General features: G+C 36.5%; 1 protein-coding gene across 1 annotated transcript in view; it reads left to right on the top strand.

Annotated features, from left to right (window-relative positions):
- REV3L (REV3 like, DNA directed polymerase zeta catalytic subunit) overlaps window positions 1-20616 on the top strand; it is a 184669-nt gene that overhangs the window by 48037 nt on the left and 116016 nt on the right. Inside the window, exons 2-4 of the mRNA XM_065888547.1 lie at window positions 8807-8996; window positions 14015-14089; window positions 17788-17948. Of these exons, the coding sequence (XP_065744619.1) occupies window positions 8807-8996; window positions 14015-14089; window positions 17788-17948 (426 nt within the window). The remainder of the gene's footprint in view (window positions 1-8806; window positions 8997-14014; window positions 14090-17787; window positions 17949-20616) is intronic.

The following is a 20616-nucleotide window of genomic DNA, read 5'->3' on the forward strand; positions in this document are numbered from 1 at the left end:
TTGATTTTGACAGTATTTTGCAGTATTCTTTTTTTTTTTCCGGTATGCGGGCCTCTCACTGTTGTGGCCTCTCCCGTTGCGGAGCACAGGCTCCGGACGCGCAGGCTCAGTGGCCATGGCTCACGGGCCCAGCCGCTCTGCGGCATGTGGGATCTTCCTGGACCGGGGCACGAACCCGTGTCCCCTGCATTGGCAAGTGGACTCTCAACCACTGCGCCACCAGGGAAGCCCTGCAGTATTCTTAAAAAAATTTTTTTTCTTGAAGTATAGTTGATGTACAATATTATATGTTACAGGTGTACAGTATAGTGGTTTATAATTTTTAAACGTTGTACTCCATTTATAGTTATTATAAAATATTGGCTATATTCCCTGTGTTGTAAAATATATCCTTGTAGCTTATTTTATACATAATAGTTTGTATCTCTTAATCCTCTACCCCTATATTGACCCTCCTCCCTTCCCTCTCCCTACTGGTAACTACTAGTTTGTTCTCTATATCTGTGAGTCTTTCTTTTTTGTTGTATTCACTAGTTTGTTGTATTTTTTTAGATTCCACATATAAGTGATCATCATAAAATATTTGTCTTTCTCTGTTTGACTTATTTCACTTAGCATAATACCCTCCAAGTCCATCCCTGTTGTTGCAAATGGCAAAATTTCTTTCTTTTTTATGGCTGAGTGGTATTTTGTGTGTGTGTGTATGCATATTGCACAGCTTCTTTATCCATTCATCTGTTGATGAACACTTAGGATGCTTCTGTATCTTGGCAATTATAAATAATGCTGCTCTGAACACTGGGGTGCATATAGCTTTTTGTATCAGTGTTTTCATTTTCTTTGGATATATACCCAGGAGTGGAATTGCTGGGTCATATGGTAGTTCTGTTTTCAGTTTTTTTGAGAAACTTCCATACTGTTTTCCACAGTGGCTGCACCAATTTACATTTCCACCAACTGTGTATGAGGGTTTCCTTTTCTCCACATCCTCACCAACATTTGTTATTTGTGTTCTTTTTATGATAGCCATTCTGACAGGTGTGAGTGATTAGCAGTGTTGAGCTAAAAGATGCAGTGTTGAGCATCTTTTCATGTGCCTGTTGGCCATCTGCACTTCCTCTTTGGAAAAATGTCTGTTCAGGTCTTCTGCCCATTTTTAAATTGGGTTGTTTGTGTTTTTGATGTTGAGTTGTATGAGCTGTTTATGTATTTTGGACATTAACCCCTTATCGGTCATATCATTTGCAAATATTTTCTCCCATTGAGTAGGTTGTCTTTTCCTTTGACAGTATTTGCCAGTATTCTTGTTGCTTTTATGGAGGAGCTGGTTTTCCAAGGTCCTTCCTCTGCCATTCTAGAAGTGCCTTTTCCCATTCTTGTATATTTTTATCAGCATTCTGCTTCCAGTCTCTGACCCAGCCTCTCATTGCTTGCCTTTCTCTTATACATTTCTGTTGGACCTTTGGAACTCTGGTTCCACGGCTAACATAGTTACATTCTCAATTATTCACTGACTATTACCTCCCTTTCTTGCCAGGCAGCCCTTTCAGGGGCTGATTCTCTCACATCCCACATAAATCAAAATCCTCTATTCCTCCCTTAAATATTAGTATTCCTCAAGTTTCTGGCTTACACCCCTTCTCTTGTCTATTTTCCCTGAACGTTCTTACTCAGTTGTTGCTCATACTCTCAAATCTGTCTTCTTCTCTAGCCCAGATCTCTGTCTTTAGCTCCTCATCTGTATCTAATTTTGCTTAACATAAATCTTCATTTGGAATTTCTACAGATATGTAAAATTCCTCAAGTTCAAAACAGAAATCAACCTATTCTTCTTTCTCAGTTTTCTTTGAATGACATTCCCATTTGTCTAGTTGCCTAAACCAAAAATGTGGGTCATTTTTTATTCTTTCTCCTTTACCCTACCTTCAAATTACAGTAAGTTACCTTTCAGTTCTGTGCCCTAAATCTTTCGATTTAGGTTTTCTTTATCTCTACTGACATCTCCTGCCTGAATTATTCCAACAGCCTCCAAAACAGATCTTCCCATTATAGTTCTGTCCCCAGCTTCTCCACAATGTGTCCAGAAGGGAACTTTATAAAATGCAAATCCAGATAGGTCACAGAGTCCACACGGACACACACACACACACACACACACACACACACACACACACACACACACTTTGCCCTTCTCTCCATTGCATTCCTTGCTCCATCCTAATTGCCTTTTTCCTATTTCCAGACCATGTCATGTTCTTGTTTGCTTTCAGGTATCTGTACATACTGCAGTATTCTTTCTCACTTTGCTCTTTTATTGCTTCCTCAGGGAAGCCTTCTTATATTCTCACAAACTGAGTTAGATACTTCTGGATATAGAATTACCATACTGTAATGGCCTATTTACTCATCTTTATCTCCAAGTAGAATGTCAAGTCCATGAGATCCAGGGCTGTGATTATGAGCAGCCTGTGGCCTAGCACTGAACATTGGGCTTCCACAAATTATTTGATGAATAGAGAATTTATGCCTACATGTATGAATGACAGAACCAACCATGTTCAGCACTGAGAATACAAAGATATATTAGGCAGACTTATAAATAAACTAGGCCTTTGAAACATCTGGTGTCTGAGGGATATAGCTGTTAGTAATGTAGGATTAGTAACTTAAAGCCAATGATTCTAAATAAAGTCCTGTATACCTTAGTTGAAGAAATAAAATGGCATGAATGTATGGGAGACCCCAAAGCATTATTTATGAATGAAAGGAGAAAATGAAGAGAAACTATTCAACAGGAAGTTATATACATATGCCCTTTATAAAGTTAGTGTTTATACTTAGTTTTTGTTTTATTTTGTTTTTAATTTCTCGGTCATTGAGAAGTAGGTGACTTCTTCCTTCTTGCCTTTCTTTTACACAAATTGTATAATATTTAGAAAATATATATAAGCAACAACAAAAAAATGAAATCACCCATTATCTGATTTAATGTATTATATATAGTTTCATAACTGAATTAAATCTGAACATCACCAGAAATAGATATGTCATAAACAACTTATGCTAGGAAATATACGTCAATACCACCTATTGCTGAGGTTAGCAGACTTTTTCTCTATAGGGCCACATAGTACATTTTTGAAGCTTTGAGGGGCTAGAAGGTCTCTGTCACAGCTATTCAACTCTTCCTGTAGCAAAAGCAGCCATAGACCCTTCCAAATGGGTGTATTCCAATAAAACTTGATTTACAAAAACAAGTAGCAAGCAGGATTTGGTATGAGAGCCATAGATTTGTTCTGAGATACAGATATGCCATAATTACTTAATCTTGGGGAAGTTTATTATCTTCAATTTTTTACTATTATTAGTTATACTCTCTTAGCATCTTAATATCTAAATCTGTATGTACATTCTTAATCTTTTCCTTAGCATAAATTCTGAAAAAATGTAATTTCTAGGGCTAAGAGTACATCTTTAAGACTTTTCTTTTTTAGACGAGAATAGGTGAGATAACATTTGCTTTCAAACTGTGACTATGAGGAGTTTTGCTTAACTCATTTTGTGGGTTTTGTGGGCATGGAAAAAGAAAGACTGGAGGGAAACGTTGAGTTAACGATAGTAATATAAAACTTAAAAAGAGATGTTCCTTGAAGAAAATATGAAAAATTTCATAAGTACAGATATTCCTGTTCATATAGCCAAGTTTGTTTGTTTGTTTGATAGCTCTGTAGAGTTTTGTTTAAAATCTTGTGTCGATTGAGATTTGGGAGATGGGGTTTGCAAATTACAAAATGAGCATTTCTTATTCAGTCTCCTAAGATACTCTTAGGTCAGCATGATTTTGATTGTGATTACCAATCAGCTTGTTTTTTTTAAAAAAGAAAAAAGAAGGCACCATTAAATTTTCCTGTTCTGGTTGACAAGGAAGTCTAATCAGATCAGGGTTTGGCAAATTACTATCCATGGACAAAATCCCTCCTGTTGCCTGTTTTTTTTTTTTTTTTTTTGTTGTTGTTGTTGTTGTTCTTTTGCGGCATGCGGGCCTCTCAATGTTGTGGCCTCTCCTGTTGCGGAGCACAGGCTCTGGACGCGCAAGCTCAGCGGCCATGACTCATGGGCCTAGTCGCTCTGCGGCATGTGGGATCTTCCCGGACCAGGGCACAAACCCGTGTCCCCTGCATCGGCAGGCGGACTGTCAACCACTGCACCACAAGGGAAGCCCCCTGTTGCCTGTTTTTGTAAGTGAAGTTTTATTGGAACACAGCCATGCCCATTCACTTAAGTACTGTCTATGATTGCTTTTAGACTACAACAACAGAGTTAAGTAGTTGTCAGAGACAGTATAGTCCAGAAAGCCTAAAGTATTTACTATCTGCCACTTTACAAAAGAAAATTTGTAGACCCCGGAATTAGAGGAATGGCACGTGTTAGTCTTTCTGTTTATTGAAAATGGATCCACAAAAACAAAAGTAATTTTGCTACGGATAAACTAACAAGGTTTTAGAAGTAGAATTAATTCAGAGCCCAAATCTGGGCACTTAAAATGTAGAAGAACACGTGAGAAAACAATATAAGAAATGTTGGAATACAGAGGACTTTATGTGTAGTGTAATTCTAAGTTATGTGAAAGATTAGATTTAGAGCACCCAAGTACTGGCTGTTACAGAGGCCCCTACCTTAGTTATAAAAGCCCTTCTTACACACAGTTGGAAAACAGCCAATTCCACAAAGTTTTGCTGTAGTGTCTTTAAAAGCGAGCAGTTATACTGTGACAAGTTCCGTGGCACTTTTCGTGAAACAACCTTGTTGCAGTTTCTGAATGAGACGACGTCAGTCAAATTGGAAAATTCATACTCTTAAAAATTTTTTGAAACCTGTGTACATAGGCTTATTCCCCCAATGACAGTCTTTATCCCTACTGTATTTGTTGCCTTAATTCAGTTTCACATGACAATAATAGGGGGCATTCAGAAAGTAGGGATATTTTCTTTCTTTGGATCCACTTTACCTGGAAATAGCTAATATCCAGGATCCCAAATCATTTAGTAAGGTTTTGAAACAGCATAGCTTTTATTAATTTTATAAAAAGTTTCTTAAAAGAATCCTGTGTGTGGAACTCTTCGGAGTATAGTAGAAAAGCCTCTAGGCTGAAGTCAAGTATTCCTCTTCACTAGGCCGCTAAATAGATGTTGAAAAAACCTGAATCTGTATCAAGCTACGTGGACTTTTATGAGAGAGAAGCCACTAATTTAATGCTTACAAGCACTGATTTTAGGGTGTTTTCTCACAGCCGAAAATAATCCTGAGTGAGGGGGGTCAGGGTAGACTAGTTTTTCTCTGAGGGACTTTACATCTGTATGGCTCCACATATTTGTGTGGGATAGAGCTGATGGAGGGGAAAAAAATAAAAGTGGTCTGTATCTTGTCAAGATAAAGCGACGCTCTGACAGAACCACAAATTTTATAATGATAAAAGACAAGAAATTGACTGTTGTTCATTTTTACACATTTTCTTTGTTTAACTTTTGAGTTTCCTTTTTTTATCTTGTTTCTCATAATTTCTGTGACACTTATTCTGTATTAGAGCTGTTATGGTTCTGCCAAGAATTCCTTAGGCTGTGGTTGTTCTTCAGGAGATTGTTCTTGAGTAAGGGTGGTGAGTAAAGCACTGAGCTATCCCTACTGCTGGAGAACTACACGGAGGTGCATCTGTGTTGATTTAGTGACTACAGATTTGCATGGGACGTTGGGTCATTCAGGGTAGGAAAGTGCAGTAAGCTGGAGATCCTTTATGTTCTTCTGTAACCCTGCTGGTGGTGCCTTAGTTGTATCAGAGTCCCTCTGTTTTCATAGATTTGTTTTTTCAGATATTCTGGGCTTTCACACCATTCCTTCTCCTTAAGCACCTATTCTGTTTTGCTGGTGGTTCGTTCAATAAATATCTGTTAAATACATATTAATGTGTTTTGTGCTGGATCCTGGGGATATTACTGTCATTCAAACACAACACCAGCTCCCAAGAATTTGCAGTCAAATGAGAGAGAGAGCTCAGTAAGAAAACAGGTGTTTACAGTACAAAAATAAGAACTGAGGAATTAAGGATTAAGGAAGCCAATATTTACTTTCTTAAAAACATTGAACCAGAATGGTTAAATGGAAAGAGCATTGGTTTTAGATTTTGTTGATCTGCTTTTAAATCCTGATTCAATTACTTAATAGGTGTGTGACTTTGGGAAAGTTAACCTTTGTGATACTTGCAAAGTTGTTCTAAGTTTTAGAAATAAATATATATAAAGCACTTAGTCCAGTGCCTGCTGAATAAATGATTTCTGCTTTTTTTTCTAAATCATACACTGTAAATTATTGTTCCAAAGCCTATAAATAGAAAGATCATTTCTCTGGCCCCTACTTCATAGGAGATGTGAAAAGAGGATATGGTAAAATTTTTTATGAACTTTGTGAACATCCTGCCTATAAAGAAACTATTAGAAATCAGATTTTATTATTATTTCTTATAAAGCTTACCCAGATTTACATTATTAAGATATGGACTGTAAAACTCGTATCTTAAGAACTTACAATATTGCTTGTGAAATATGCTAGTAATTTTGTAACCACCGGTCTTATATTTTATTTGTCAACTTAAAAAGAGGATACTTTTCTGTCTCCCTACCTCCCTCACCCCGTAGTTTAGCATGCCAGTTACTTTTTTTCTTTTTTTTTTGCGGTACGCGGTCCTCTCACTGTTGTGGCCTCTCCCGTTGCGGAGCACAGGCTCCGGACGCACAGGCTCAGCGGCCATGGCTCACGGGCCCAGCCGCTCCGCGGCATGTGGGATCCTCCCGGACCGGGGCACAAACCCGTGTCCCCTGCATCGGCAGGCGGACTCTCAACCACTGCGCCACCAGGGAAGCCCGCCAGTTACTTTTAACCGAATTGTGGTTTATATCCAGAAGTGTAATGGTTATAACCTTTTTTCATGAGATGTTTAAAAAGCATTCAAATAGATCATCAGTAAATTGATAAAATATCAATATATTAAGACTCGTTCATCATTACAATTTGAATTTTTTCTATTTGAAGAATTGAAAGCTGCAATATTTAGGAAGTAGTATCATGCATATTTAGAAATAAAAGAGAATGGTTAAAGAATTTGCTTTTAACTGAAAATATTTTTTTCATTCCTTTGAAATTAACATAAAATTAGAAATTAAAATTTGTCTAGCAGCAACACAATTTGTAATTTTTCAATAACATCAAAGTTGGTAGCTCAAATGAGAATACTGTACTCGGGAGGGCATAGATCTTATTCCATTATGCGACTTTTCCAATTTTGCTATACTTTATGTAATAACTATTCCAGATTTATTTGTTAATTCTCTTATAGCTGTACCTTAAAAATGAGACAAGCTGATGTTATTCACTGTAAAAAGTGTAAATACAAGTATCAACAGAACATAGAACTATTTTCTATGTATTTTACATAAATCACCCTAAATTATAAATAGGATAGTGATCAAACAAATACTTTTCTACCAAAAGAAAAAGCCAGTGGAACAGAGTGGGATAAGAGGTGGGAGAGAAGCCCTAGGATTGTGTTGGCAGGGCAGTAGTAAGTGACAGCATGAGAAGAATGCATGTGTTCTTCCATCACTGCTGTTCTCCTCTCTGTTTGAATTAGACAAATAGCATGTGCCCAAGGGGAACGAGGGACAATGTTCAGAGGAAAGGAACCACTTTTATACAGTCCTGCCAGATTCATGAGAATAATGATGCATCTGCTTTTTGTTGCTGCTGTTGTTACTTAACCTTGTCGTGGATACATTAATTTTTCGGTAGCACTTATTTTGTGGGTTCTTACTCATATTATTTTCTCTATCATGGCTATACGGGATTGTCTGTTGGCAAATCAGCCCATTTACCCCTTCTGCACCTTGCCTGATATAATGGCTTCCTGGAAGGTGTGCATGCTGGTTTTTTTTTTCCCTCTTTGTGTCTCCCCTGTCCCACTCCATCAAATGTGCAATTTAAATATCCAGAAGTCCATTGCAGACAGTTGATTTGTAGGGGTTTTCTTTTGATTCTTTTTTGTCTGTTTTGATTTTTTTTCCCTAATAGCAAAATTTCATTTTTACCCTTCCCAAACCACGCCCCCCCGCCCTATAGCAAAACTCCACACACTGGATGCCAAGACAGACACATTCATTGATTTATTTAGTAAACTTTCAGTGAGCTTTTGTAAGCTTCATAACACTGCGTTAAGTGGTATTATAGGGCAAGGGTCCCCAACCGCTGGGCTCTGGACCAGTTACCAGTCAGTGGCCTGTTAGGAACCGGGCCGCATAGCAGGAGGTGAGTGGCAAGCAAGCAAGCAAAGCTTAATCTGCTGCTCCCCATCGCTCGAGTTACTGCCTGAAACGTCCCCCCCTCCCCAATTCCGTGGAAAAATTGTCTTCCATGAAACCGGTCCCTGGTGCCAAAAAGATTGGGGGCCACTGTTACAGGGCAATTCAGTGAAGTCCATAAAAGTAGTTAGATTGTGAGGGTGAAATATTCAAACGTATTTGCACCAAAACTACTATTTAAATCAAACTATAATGCTTATATTTATAAAATGCTTCTAAATGTTCTGTTGTAAAATGTAGTCAATACAGGTGGCTTTAACTATGGGTTAGTTTCTTCAACCCTTCCCTCAGATAAGCTGTGTTGTCCTTAGACCATTTAAATGACTTGTATTCTGAGCTTTGTAATGTTAAGGTTTTAAAATGCATCTCAGGTCTAAACTTTACAATGTGTTACATTTTAGGTCAGAAGACATGTCTTCATCTACATGGCATCTTTCCTTACCTCTATGTGCCATATGATGGTTATGGACAGCAGCCAGAAAGCTATCTTTCTCAGATGGCATTCAGTATCGACAGAGCACTTAATGTGGCTTTAGGCAATCCATCTTCCACTGCTCAGCACGTGTTCAAAGTGTCATTAGTATCAGGAATGTAAGTATATGATAACATCTTTTTAAATTTCTATTTGTATTTATATTACTGTTCTAGTTAAAAGAAAACATATCCAATTCAAATATACTCTGTTCATTTTTCTTTTATTTCTAATCTAATGGAACCAGGGTGAATTTCTTACTGTAACTTTTTAAAGTCCATTTTTATTGCAATGAAAGATAGATGGTTAACAGTAATTTTTGTTTTAACTTTTTCCATTTCTCTGCTTCCTAGAACTGTAGAAATTTATGTAATTTATTCATCAAGTATTTATTGAGCACCTTTTATATTGGTGAACAAAACAAAGGTCCCTGCCCCCATGGAGGTTACATTCTAGTAATGGAAAACAGAAAGTAACCAACAGATAGAACATGAAATAAATTTATTTATTACATGATAATTAATGCTATAGAACAAAATATGTAGAACAGATAAGAAGGATCAGTAGTATGGGGTGGGGAAGTAGTCTGGTGGCAGTTTTATATAGGGTAATCAGGGAAGGTGTCATTGACACGGTAAATGACATTTGAGCAAAGACTTGAAGGTGAGGGGGTGGGAACAAAATGGAGGCCAGGTGTCTGGAGTGGAGGGAAAGGAGAGTGGACAAAATGAGGTTAGAGAGATATGAGAGAATGGAGATCATGTTGGCCAGTGGGTCGCCAAAATCACTTTTACCTGGTTTGACATCCATGAGAATGCACCTCTCAGATCTCCAAATACAAAGAGCATAATTGAACAATGGTCCCAGCTACTGCACTAAAATCCATTTATCATCCTGTGTAAACTGAAGCTGCTTTCCATAGGCTACTCCCAGCCATTGGCTAAGCAGAGCAAGCCTACTAAGGCAGGCCTGTTTCTGGGAGACACTTGGGAACTCTGGGACAGCCTTTCTGAACTTTCACTAGAATCACACTGCAATAAAAGATACTTCTACTCATCTTCCCTCTGTCCCTCTCTCCTTCACTTAGATCAGACCTGTATCTAAGTCTTGTGGCTGTCCCACCCTTTCCTGAGTTCATCCTCATATTCTCTCACAGGTGTTTCCACTAACAAATTTCTTGCACATTTTGACATCTACTTCTTGGAGGACTCAGACTAACACACTTGAGAACTTAGAATATATTCTTTGGTCTCACCCCACATCTAATGAATCAGATACTCTGGTGGTGGGACCCAGAAATTTGTGAGCCTTTCTGCTGATGCTGATGCATACTCAAGTTTGAGAAACCACCGCAGTAGGCTCTTCTATTTTACTCTGAGCTATTGCATGATTTTGAGCAGCCAGGATCTAACTTAAACTTGAAAGGGTTCCTTTAGCAACTGTGGGAAGAATAGATCATAGGGGCATGAGAGTTGAAACAGGGAGAACACTAGGACTCTTGTTTCATTAATCTGGGTGAGAAAATATGGTGGCTTGAACTAGGGTAGTAGCAGGGGAGTAGTGAGAAGTGGTCAGCTTCTAAATCTATTCTGAGGGTTGAGTCCCCAAGATTTGCTGTCTGATTGGATGAAGTTTGTGAGAGGAGTCAGGTATGACTACAAAGTTTTGAGTCTGTGCAGATAGAGCAGGCTGGCGGGAAAGATTTAGAGCTCATACTGGAACATATGAGTTGAATACATCTGTATGAAATCCATCTTAAATTTGTCTACTTCTTCCACCTTAATCCAGGTTTTCTTCTGGACCACCACAGTATCCTTTTAATTGAATTTCCTTCTTCTGTTCTTATCTCACTCCAGAGCTGCAGAAGTACCTGTCTTGTAATGTAAATTGGATCCTTTTAAAATCATTTAAAATCCTTGAGTGGTTTCATATTGTTTATACATTAAAATTTAAGTTTCTGACCCCTGCCTGCCTCTGTAACTTTGTTCACTGTGTTCCATTCAGAAACACTGGTCTTCTTTCAGTTCCTCTGATGTGCTGAGCTCTTTCCCACCTTTGTACACGCAGTTTCCTTTCCTTGAGTGCTCTACCCCTCTCCAGTCCTTCAAATCTTCACCTCTCAGAGAAGTTTTCTCTGACTTCCCTCCTTAAAATAGGTTGTTGTTATTATTATTCTGTATCTTAGCCCATTCTTTGTTTTCTTTAGTACTTTACTATAGTTTGCAGTTATTTTAATTTTTTATTAGTTCTTATGTGTTTCTCCCACCAGCCTGTAAGTTCCATGAGAAAAAGGACCATGTTTGTCTATCCATCATTATATCCCTTGCACCTTGTATGTTGTTGGGCACTTAGTAAACAAGGCTCAATAACTATTTGTTTGAATAAATGAATGAGGTAAAAGTTCACACCCATCCTATGATAGCAACAATTAGGTTAAAGATAATCATCAGCTTTATATTCTAATTTTTTTATGTTTAATGATTCCTCGGAACTTTCCTATACATATTCTCATTTCAAAGTTGAATCTCCAAACAGCCTAGTGGGATGAATAATGAGTCACCAGTCTTTCTATATGTTTGGTGGGCATTTGTTAAAAGCATAGCCATATTTTTAAGAGTTAGTTGAGTTACAAATCTAGAGACCTGGAAGCAAAAGATGAGCTGTCTAATTTATGGCTGACATTCTCTTTTTTCTCCCATTCTAATGTTTTCTATGTTTTTTTCTTATATAGGTCCCCTTTTCCCTTACCATGCATTGTAGCTTCTATGATTCCTTTACTCCTTCAGTATTGTCTACTTCTTTAAGTAAGCAAGTTGCATCTAGCTATCAAATTAAAACTTGAACAAATTTAATTCCAGTCTTCCTAGACTGTGTACTATACTGAAGCTGCGTTAAGAGAGAGGACCATGACCTTAGGCTCATTTCAGGGGTTCCTTGTCACTTAGCCATCTTGATTCTAGAAAATATTCTATGAAAAGATTCTTAATCCATCTAAATTAATTAACTGAGGGTTTTTTTTCACTATCTGTGCTCATTTTTCTTCTCATTGTTATATTAAAAAACTAACTCCAATTATCAGATACAATTTTTAAAATATAAACATATCTACTCTCGAACTCTGCTCCATTCTACTTTCTTTCTCCCAGAGAGTCTCCCTGTGGAGAAATTCTTTTGGCAAAATCAACTAAAGTCAACAGCAGAAAGTAAGAATTGCAGGTTAAATTATACAGAGACTTTCTTGGCTAGAAGAAACAGAAAACTGAATTTATAGAATTTCCAGGCTGTATTTTGGGGCAATAGTTACAAAAGCAGAATCCTAGATTTACAAAGAATTGTAGGAATTTGATAGTCTTGTATTCAGTTTTTGAAATTTATAAGATTCTAATTGTAAAATCCTAAAGATTTTTAGCAAAAACAAAGCAAAGATAATGTGGACCACACCAGTGCAGATTTAATTCTCTTTTTTTTCCATTTATCTGGCTAAAGGTATAACTCCTATCTTTAGACAGAGAGCTATATTTATGTATATGAAAAATACCAAAGCAGGAGGAATAAAGAATTGAATTTTGCTGGTGAGAGAGAATGAGATCATTCATATAATGTGTGTTTCACCCCTTCCTTCATGGCAACAAAAATGGGGTGAGCAGCATCAAACTAGACAGGAAAGGGTAAGTGTTATTTTAAAAAAAAAAAATAGTAAAGGGTAGGGGATAGGGAGTGATGGTCAGAGTAGACCTTTCTGAGGAGGTGAGTTTAAGCAGAGACCTGAATGAAGACTGAAAGTAAGCCATACAAAGGTTCAGGGCAGAACTTGCCAGGCAGAGGGAATGGCAGTTTACTTGAGAGTGGATCGAGTTAGAAGGGGCTGAAATGTTTAGAATGGCTGGAGGAAAAAGGAAGAGTGGGTGTGAGATAAGATTGGAGTGAGTGGTAAAGATAAGACAAAGAACGTTTTAGACCGTTTTTTTTTTTTAAATAGAAATTGCTTTACAGCAATCATATAGATGGTTCTGACCTAAAGGCTTGAAATAGTTTATATTAAAAAAAGTCGTTTAAATATACCTCAAATAATGACTCTGTCGCCAACTTACTCCTGTATTTGAGGTCTGCTACACTGTCAGACATGACAGAGAGAAATGGTGTCCTAATGAGGGTAAGCTCTATCTAGTGCCCATCATAAGGGGAAAATATTTTTTTTAATGAAAAGAAATTGAGTTTATCCACCTAAAGATTTAACCAACCACTATTTACAGACAGACTCTAGGCAAATACTTTTTATTATTTTGTCTATAAATTCAGACCTATTTATATATTGTTTCTAATTACATCACCTTTGAAAATGGTAGTCTGTATATCAGAGTTTCAGATCCTCCTGAAATGATATAACATGATAGCCCAACTTATTCCTTCTTGCATTGAGGACTTGTTTCTCTCCCTGTCACATAGATTTTCGCTTCTCCCTTTCCCCCTTCTAGCTGATACCCTGAGAAGAACCGAGCCTCAACATAAATAGCGTCCTTAGTAAAGCTGTTGTCTTTTCAATCTCTTAAGTTCCTGTCTACACCGTTTTCACAGGTTTCCTTTGATTTGAGTGTGTTTTATACACACATACACATATGTACATATGTATAACAGGTAAATTGTCTCTGCTTAGTGAACTTGTAAAATTAATAACAGAGACAAATAAGGAAAGTGATACAAATTCTGTCAATTAAAGGACTTTGTTGATGAACAGCTTTAGTTTTTGACAGAAAAAATGGGAAATGGGAAAAGGTATCGGGAAGGTCTCTGTTCTTCTCATACATGGTCTGAGTAAAGAGCTACTTTTTAATAGAGCCATGATGATTGAAATTAAGGTATAAATAGTTTGCTGCTCCTTTTTGTCCCTAGTTTTTTTTTTAAGTGGTATTTTTAAACTTTTTTAAAAGAAGTAACAAGATTTTATAATGTCATATGTTAACCTTGTGGTAGGTTTAATTGAAAAGTTTTGGAGGTTCTTTTGTTTTGTTGGGGGGCGGTTGGTAATATTCAATGTAAGTAAGACTGAATTCGGCCAGCTGAGTCCATTTAGGACAATAAGTTGCATTATTTCATCTCTGATGAAAATAAATTGAAATGTCTTTTTCTTTTATTTCAGGCCTTTTTATGGTTATCATGAGAAGGAAAGACACTTTATGAAGATCTATCTTTACAACCCTGCAATGGTGAAAAGGTACAAAGATAAATGAAATAAAAAATGAATAACTATCACTTAAGTAATTTAATAATAAAAAGAAAAATCTAGAAGAAAGGCCTGTATAGTTTGTAGCATTATTAAAGAAAGAGACCATAATATGTACATATATGTGTAAAGAGAGAGAGTCATAGCTTGGACTCTAGGAAAGATATTTTAAGGGTAAAGGACCTTGTTTTACACCCAACTGCTTCTTTTCTGTCTTAGAGAGTTTGTAGAAGTATATAAAGAGAGATGATTGGCTGCCTTGTATAATAATCCTAGTGCCCTGCTAGCCAGACCAAATGTTCAATACCAAGAGAAATTCGTTCTTCAGTTTCAAAGCAAGGAGAAATATGTGAGAGTGAGGCCAGAGTGGGAGAGCTTTCTACTGTGAACTTAACCACTTTTCAGTACTTAAAAGATTTTTCTGATGAGATAGGTGATATTATTAACATTTTTTCCATATTGTTTAATGAAATGTATCACCATTTAGAAGATTTATATAACTTAGTGGATCTATATTTTCCAAATGACCAGTGCATGATGTTAGAAAATTATGCATGGGTAAAAATACTCCAAGTGTTAGGTAGACCAATAAGTTTTAATATAACAGAGTACAAAAAGTTCATTGATTTGGTTTCAAATTCCACATTATTCCTGACCTTTAAGAAACTACCACTCCATTGCATTTCCATGTAGTAGAAACAAAGATCAACCTTTGCCTGAAAAGGCTATTCAGTTACTCTTTCTTCTTCCAATTATTTATCTGTGTAAGGCTGGATTTTCTTCATATGCTTCAACCAAACAATATATCAGAACAGACTGAGCTGAAGCAGATGTGAGAATCCAGTTGTCTTCTATTAAAACAGAGGTTTGCAAAGATTAAAACAATTCCTCTTTTCCCACTAAATTGTTTTTGTTTTGGAAAATATAGGATTTTTTAATATATAAAACACTGTTATTTATGTTAACATATAATGGGTTTATTGTGGTTATTTTAAAATTAGTAAATAATTTTCTTAAAATTTTCTGTTTTAACCTGATTTGGTAAGTGTCAAATCAAACAAAAGCTCTTTGACGCTGTCAATAAATTTTAAGAATGAAAAGGAGTCCTGGGGCCAAAAGTTTGAGAACCATCAAAATAAAGCTCTCTTAATTTTCTATCAAAGATTCTTAAAATCTATTCACAGCCATTCTGTCCTTCTCACTGCCTATTACAGTGGAAGAGATTTACCCCCTTACCTCTAAAGCTCATATTCTACCCTCTTTGACCTTTGCTTCCATCTATCAGTTATCCCCATCTCCCTTTCTACACCATTTAAATATTAATAAGACTCTGTTAATTTTACACATACACACATTCATACTCAAAGACATTCATACTTACAGCTATTCTCCCAGAAGATTTTTTTTTGGCCTGTGTTGGGTCTTCGTTGCTGTGTGTGGGCTTTTCTCTAGTTGTAGCGAGAGGACGCTACTCTTACTTGCAGTGCACGGGCTTCTCATTGCAGTGGCTTCTCTTGTCGCAGAGCATGAGCTCTAGGCACGCAGGCTTCAGTAGTTGTGGCACGCAGGCTCAGTAGTTGTGGCTCGCAGGCTCTAGAGCGCAGGCTCAGTAGTTGTGGCACATGGGCTTAGTTGCTCCACAACATGTGGGATCTTCCCGGACCAGGGATCAAACCTGTGTCCCCTGCATTAGCAGGCGGATTCTCAACCACCGCGCCAGGGAAGTCCCCTCCCAGAAGAATTTATCTATACTTTGTGGGTTCAGTGTCTTACCTCCCATTCACTCTTTAACTTACTCCAATATAGGCTCTACTTCAACCATTTCACTCAAATTGCCTTCATTAGTGACCTCAGTGTTGTTAAACCCAATTAACACCTCTTTGTCCTTACCTTTTGACCACTTGTCAGTGCTTAGGTACCTTAAAATAAGGCTGCTTTGATGTAAACCTTTTCTGGTTTTCCTCATACCTTTCTAGTCATTCATATTTACAACATTTTGTTGATTCCTCTTTTAACATTGTGGTTGTTTCTTGGACTTTTGTCTTAGGCATTGATTTTTTTTCTCTCTATATGTTCCCTTCACTTTACAGTCTTATATACTCCCATTTTTAAAAATCTTTATGCATTTGGCTTCCAAATATATATCAGTAGCTTGAATTTTTCTCCAGAGCTCCTGACCAGTATATCAAATCATCTATCTACTGGATAAATAGAAAAGCACTATAGTTAAGAGTGAGGGGTCAAGTCAGAGAAAATTTGGGTTGAATTTTAGCACTTCCACCTTTTATTTGTGTGATTTTGGACAACATTTTGATCTAAGACCCAATTTCTCTGTTTATAAAATGGAGATAGTAGTACCATAGGTTTGTAGTAAGAATTACTTGAGATTAAGGATTTAGAGCACCCAACACAGTGTCCAGTACATAGTGCCCCAAAATATGTTTGGTTCCTCTACTCTGTTAACAAAATTATCCTTATCCTCATCCTTATTATCATTTCTAATATTTTTATAGAAATCTCCCTGAATACTCCAGTATACCTAAACTCCAGTATGTCTAAAACTGAGTTTGTCTTTATTTCCTCTCCAAATAAAATCCCCAAACAAACCTGTTTTCTTCCAGTAATGCAGCACCTCCAACTAGCTGCTTAACCAAGATATCTAGGCATTATCCTCAACTCATATTGTCTCACCCTCCATATCTAGTTAGTCATCAAGTCCTGACCATTTTATTCCTTATATGTCTCTTGAATCAACACAGTTTCATGATCCTTGTTGAAGCCACCATCATCTTAGTTTTTCTACAGTAATCTCTCACTCTGTCTCTAGTGTTCTGCATTCTCTAGCTAACCTGGTCATTTCATTTTCCTGCTCTTCACAGGCAAATTCCACCACCTTTTCAGATGTCTTTAATAGGCTCTGCATGATCTGACTTCTCATTACCTCTCTACCCTCCCCCCACCACCACCATAGCCTCTGTCTCTAAGCCTCACTCAGTGGTTTCAGACCTTGAATAAACCACATTTTCTTGTGACCCTTCACATGTGCAATTTTATTCGCATGAAATACTCTTCTCCTCTCTGAGAAAAAGTATTTCCAGTTCATTGTTTAGTCTCCTGCTTTAGAGACTTCTCTTCAAGAAGGCTTTGCAGAAGCTATAGTCTGGTTAATATCCCTTCTAGATGTTTCATATACTTCCCCTGCATAGTACTTGCACTATTTATAATTGCCTATTATTTGTATTCCCCATCATGAAGGAAAAATAACTCAGAGAATAAAAATATCAAAAGTGGTAACATCTCTGTGTGGTTGATTGAGTCATATGTCCTTTTTTAGAATTTTTGTATAATCTTTTCAAAATTTTTTCTGGACTTTTTAAAAAAGCTAATATTTTAAAAATCCTTTTGACATTTTAGGTTTTTCTGTATAGTTAGCATTAAATTAGTTTTAGAAGTCAAAATATTCTTCATTCAAGGCATTTTTTGTCATTTTCTTTCAGAGCATGCAGCTTACTTTAAAACTTGATTTTAAACTTTCAATTTCCAACAAAATACAAATTTCCAGTATAATTGAAATCAAAATTTTGTGTGCTAGTATAATGTGTTTTATTCTCTATATTTGTATAATCACCGTTTCACTTAACATTTTAGGAAACATAATTTTATGATATAACTTTTTTTTTCTAATTTAGGATATGTGAACTTTTGCAAAGTGGAGCCATAATGAATAAATTTTATCAGCCTCATGAAGCGCATATTCCCTACCTCCTACAGCTCTTCATTGACTACAATCTGTATGGAATGAATTTAATAAATCTGGCTGCTGTCAAGTTCCGAAAAGCAAGGAGGAAAAGTAAGGTTAATTTTGCAAGTTCAAATTAAAGCTTTTGAAACAAGTATTATGTAATTTATGATATATAAAATAATATATATTTAGAAAATAGATGCTGAGTAGATAAGGAATAAAAAGAAATATGCAAAAATGTCTTAGAGTTTATCAAGAAAAGAATCTCAAAATAAATTTTCTTGGTAATAGCTTTATTGAGATATAATTCACATGCCTTACAAGTCACTCATTTAAAATGGACAGCTCTGTGGTTTTTAATATATTCACAGAGCTGTGCATCCATCACCACAATCAAATTTAGAACATTTTCAACACCTCTAAAGGAAATCTTTATCAATCACCCCCAGTCCTCCCTTAGCAACCATGAATCTTCTTTCTGTCTCTCTGTTTGCCCATTCTGCACATCTCATATAAATGGAATCATATGTTTATTTGTTTTCACTTAGCCTAATGTTTTCATGGTTCATCCATGTTGTAGCATATATCAGTATTTCATTCCTTTTTATGGCCAGGTAATATTCTGCTATGAATATGCTACATCGTTTATTGATTCATCAATTGACGGATGTTTGGGTTTCCTCCTTTTGGCTATTATGAACAGTGCTGCTGTGAACATTCATGTACAAGTATTCGTGTAGCCATATGTTTTCATTTCTCTTGGGCATATACCTAGGAATAGAATTTCTCGTTAAAATGCTGTAACATCTTTTGCATTTTATTGTTGGATTCCTTCTCCTCTACTTAAAACAAAGTGAAACCAACATTTTTCCTCCAACCCTGCTGTCCTTTATGTTATAATTATTTTCTTCGTTTTCACTGACAAACTTTTAAAACCAAAAGTTAGCATTTTTTTCTCTTGTTGTTTACCAGCTATTCTTTTTTGGTTTAACTCCTTGGGTCTCTTCTACCATACCCAAACTGTGCTCTGAAAAGTAACCAGGGAGGACTTTTTCCCCCTGAATGGTGGGTTAGGTTATTGGGATCCACCCTCCTACTAAAACCAATTAATAACTAGGTAAGATTTTTTTTTTAATCTATCATGGAGATTATAAACAATAAAGAAGTACTGGCCAAAAGAGGAAATAGAATGCTGAAAACAGCCTTTGCCCTGAGGGGTTTGCTAATCCTGGCTGCCTCCATTGAGACAGCCTTACTAGGTGAGGGAGCCAGAAACAACAACTCAGGGCCTGCTGGACAGGTTGGAACCCTCCAGAATAAGGTAGGGTTTCAAAGAGATATACCCAAACTAGGAAGTGGAACAACTTTGAGACATTTCAGTTTGAATCTCTTGGGACTAAAAGAGATTCCGAAATCTAGAACTTCATCTTAGGTGGTGGAATCTTTGGATATCCATATGCCAGAAAATAAAAATAAAAGAGACCAGACATATACTTCATACCTTGTATAAAAATTAACTCAAAATGGATCATACACTTAAATGTAAAATGTAAATCTATCAGACTTCTAGAAGAAAACAATGAGAAAATCTCCTGACAAGTTGATTTTGTCAAAGTTAAAAACTTTTTCTCTGTAAAAAATAATATTAAGAGAATAAAAAGATAAGTCACAGACTGGGAGAGGATATTTTCAAATTACATATCTGATAAAGTACTTATATCTTGAATATATAAAGAATTCCTAAAACTTAACAAAAGCAAACAACTCCATTAAAAATGGTCAAAAGACCTGAACAGACAGTTCAACAAAGAAGAAGATAAAAGGATGGCAAACAGGAATAGATGATTCTCAACAGTATATATCATTAGGGAAATGCATTTTGAAACCACAAAGAGCAACCATTACACACCTATTAGAATGGTTAAAATCCAAAAAAAACTAGCAATAAACAAATGCTGGTAAGGATGGGAGCAGCATCAACTCTCATTCATTGCTTGTGGGAAGGCAAAATGGTGTAGTCACTTTGGAAGACAGTTTGGCAGTTTCTTGTAATGTTAAATATAGACTTAACATATGACCCAGCAGTTACACTCCTGTATGTTTACCAAGTGATTTAAAACTCATGTCCACCTAAAAACCTGTATGCAAATGTATATAGCAACTTTATTTCATAATTGCTAAAAATCTAAAGTAACCAAGATGTCCACTCAGTGGGGCAATGATATACCAATACAGTGGAATGCTATTTATCAGTAAAACACATCAAGCTCTTGATTCATACAATGTCTATGAATCTTTAATGCATTTTACTAAGTGAAAGAAGCCAGACCCAAAAGACTACAAGTTGTTTGATTTTATTCATACAACATTCTGGTAAAGGTAAAACTATAGAAATGTAAAACATATTAGTGGTTGCCAGGAGTTGGAGAAGAGGAGAATGTTGACTACAAAGCCAATATATAGGGGAACTTTTTTTTATTTTTTTTTTGGTAGGGGAACTTTTAGGATGAAGGAATTATTCTGTATGTTACTGGCATGGTGGTATGATTCTATGCAATCTTGAAACCCATGAAATTGTACCTTAACCAAGTATTGATGGTTAACATCTCCAGTGATGGCATATGGATATCGTGTCCCCTCTCATATGGTATGATGAGGGTGCTTCACCTCTGTGGTATTCTTCATGGAAGCCCATAATAACAATCTAATCATGAGGACAACATCAACAGACCCAGATTGGAGGACGTCCTATAGGTGAACTGACCAGTACTCATGA

The sequence above is a fragment of the Phocoena phocoena genome, chromosome 12 (assembly GCF_963924675.1).
Source record: "Phocoena phocoena chromosome 12, mPhoPho1.1, whole genome shotgun sequence".
NCBI classification, from domain to species: Eukaryota; Metazoa; Chordata; class Mammalia; order Artiodactyla; family Phocoenidae; genus Phocoena; species Phocoena phocoena.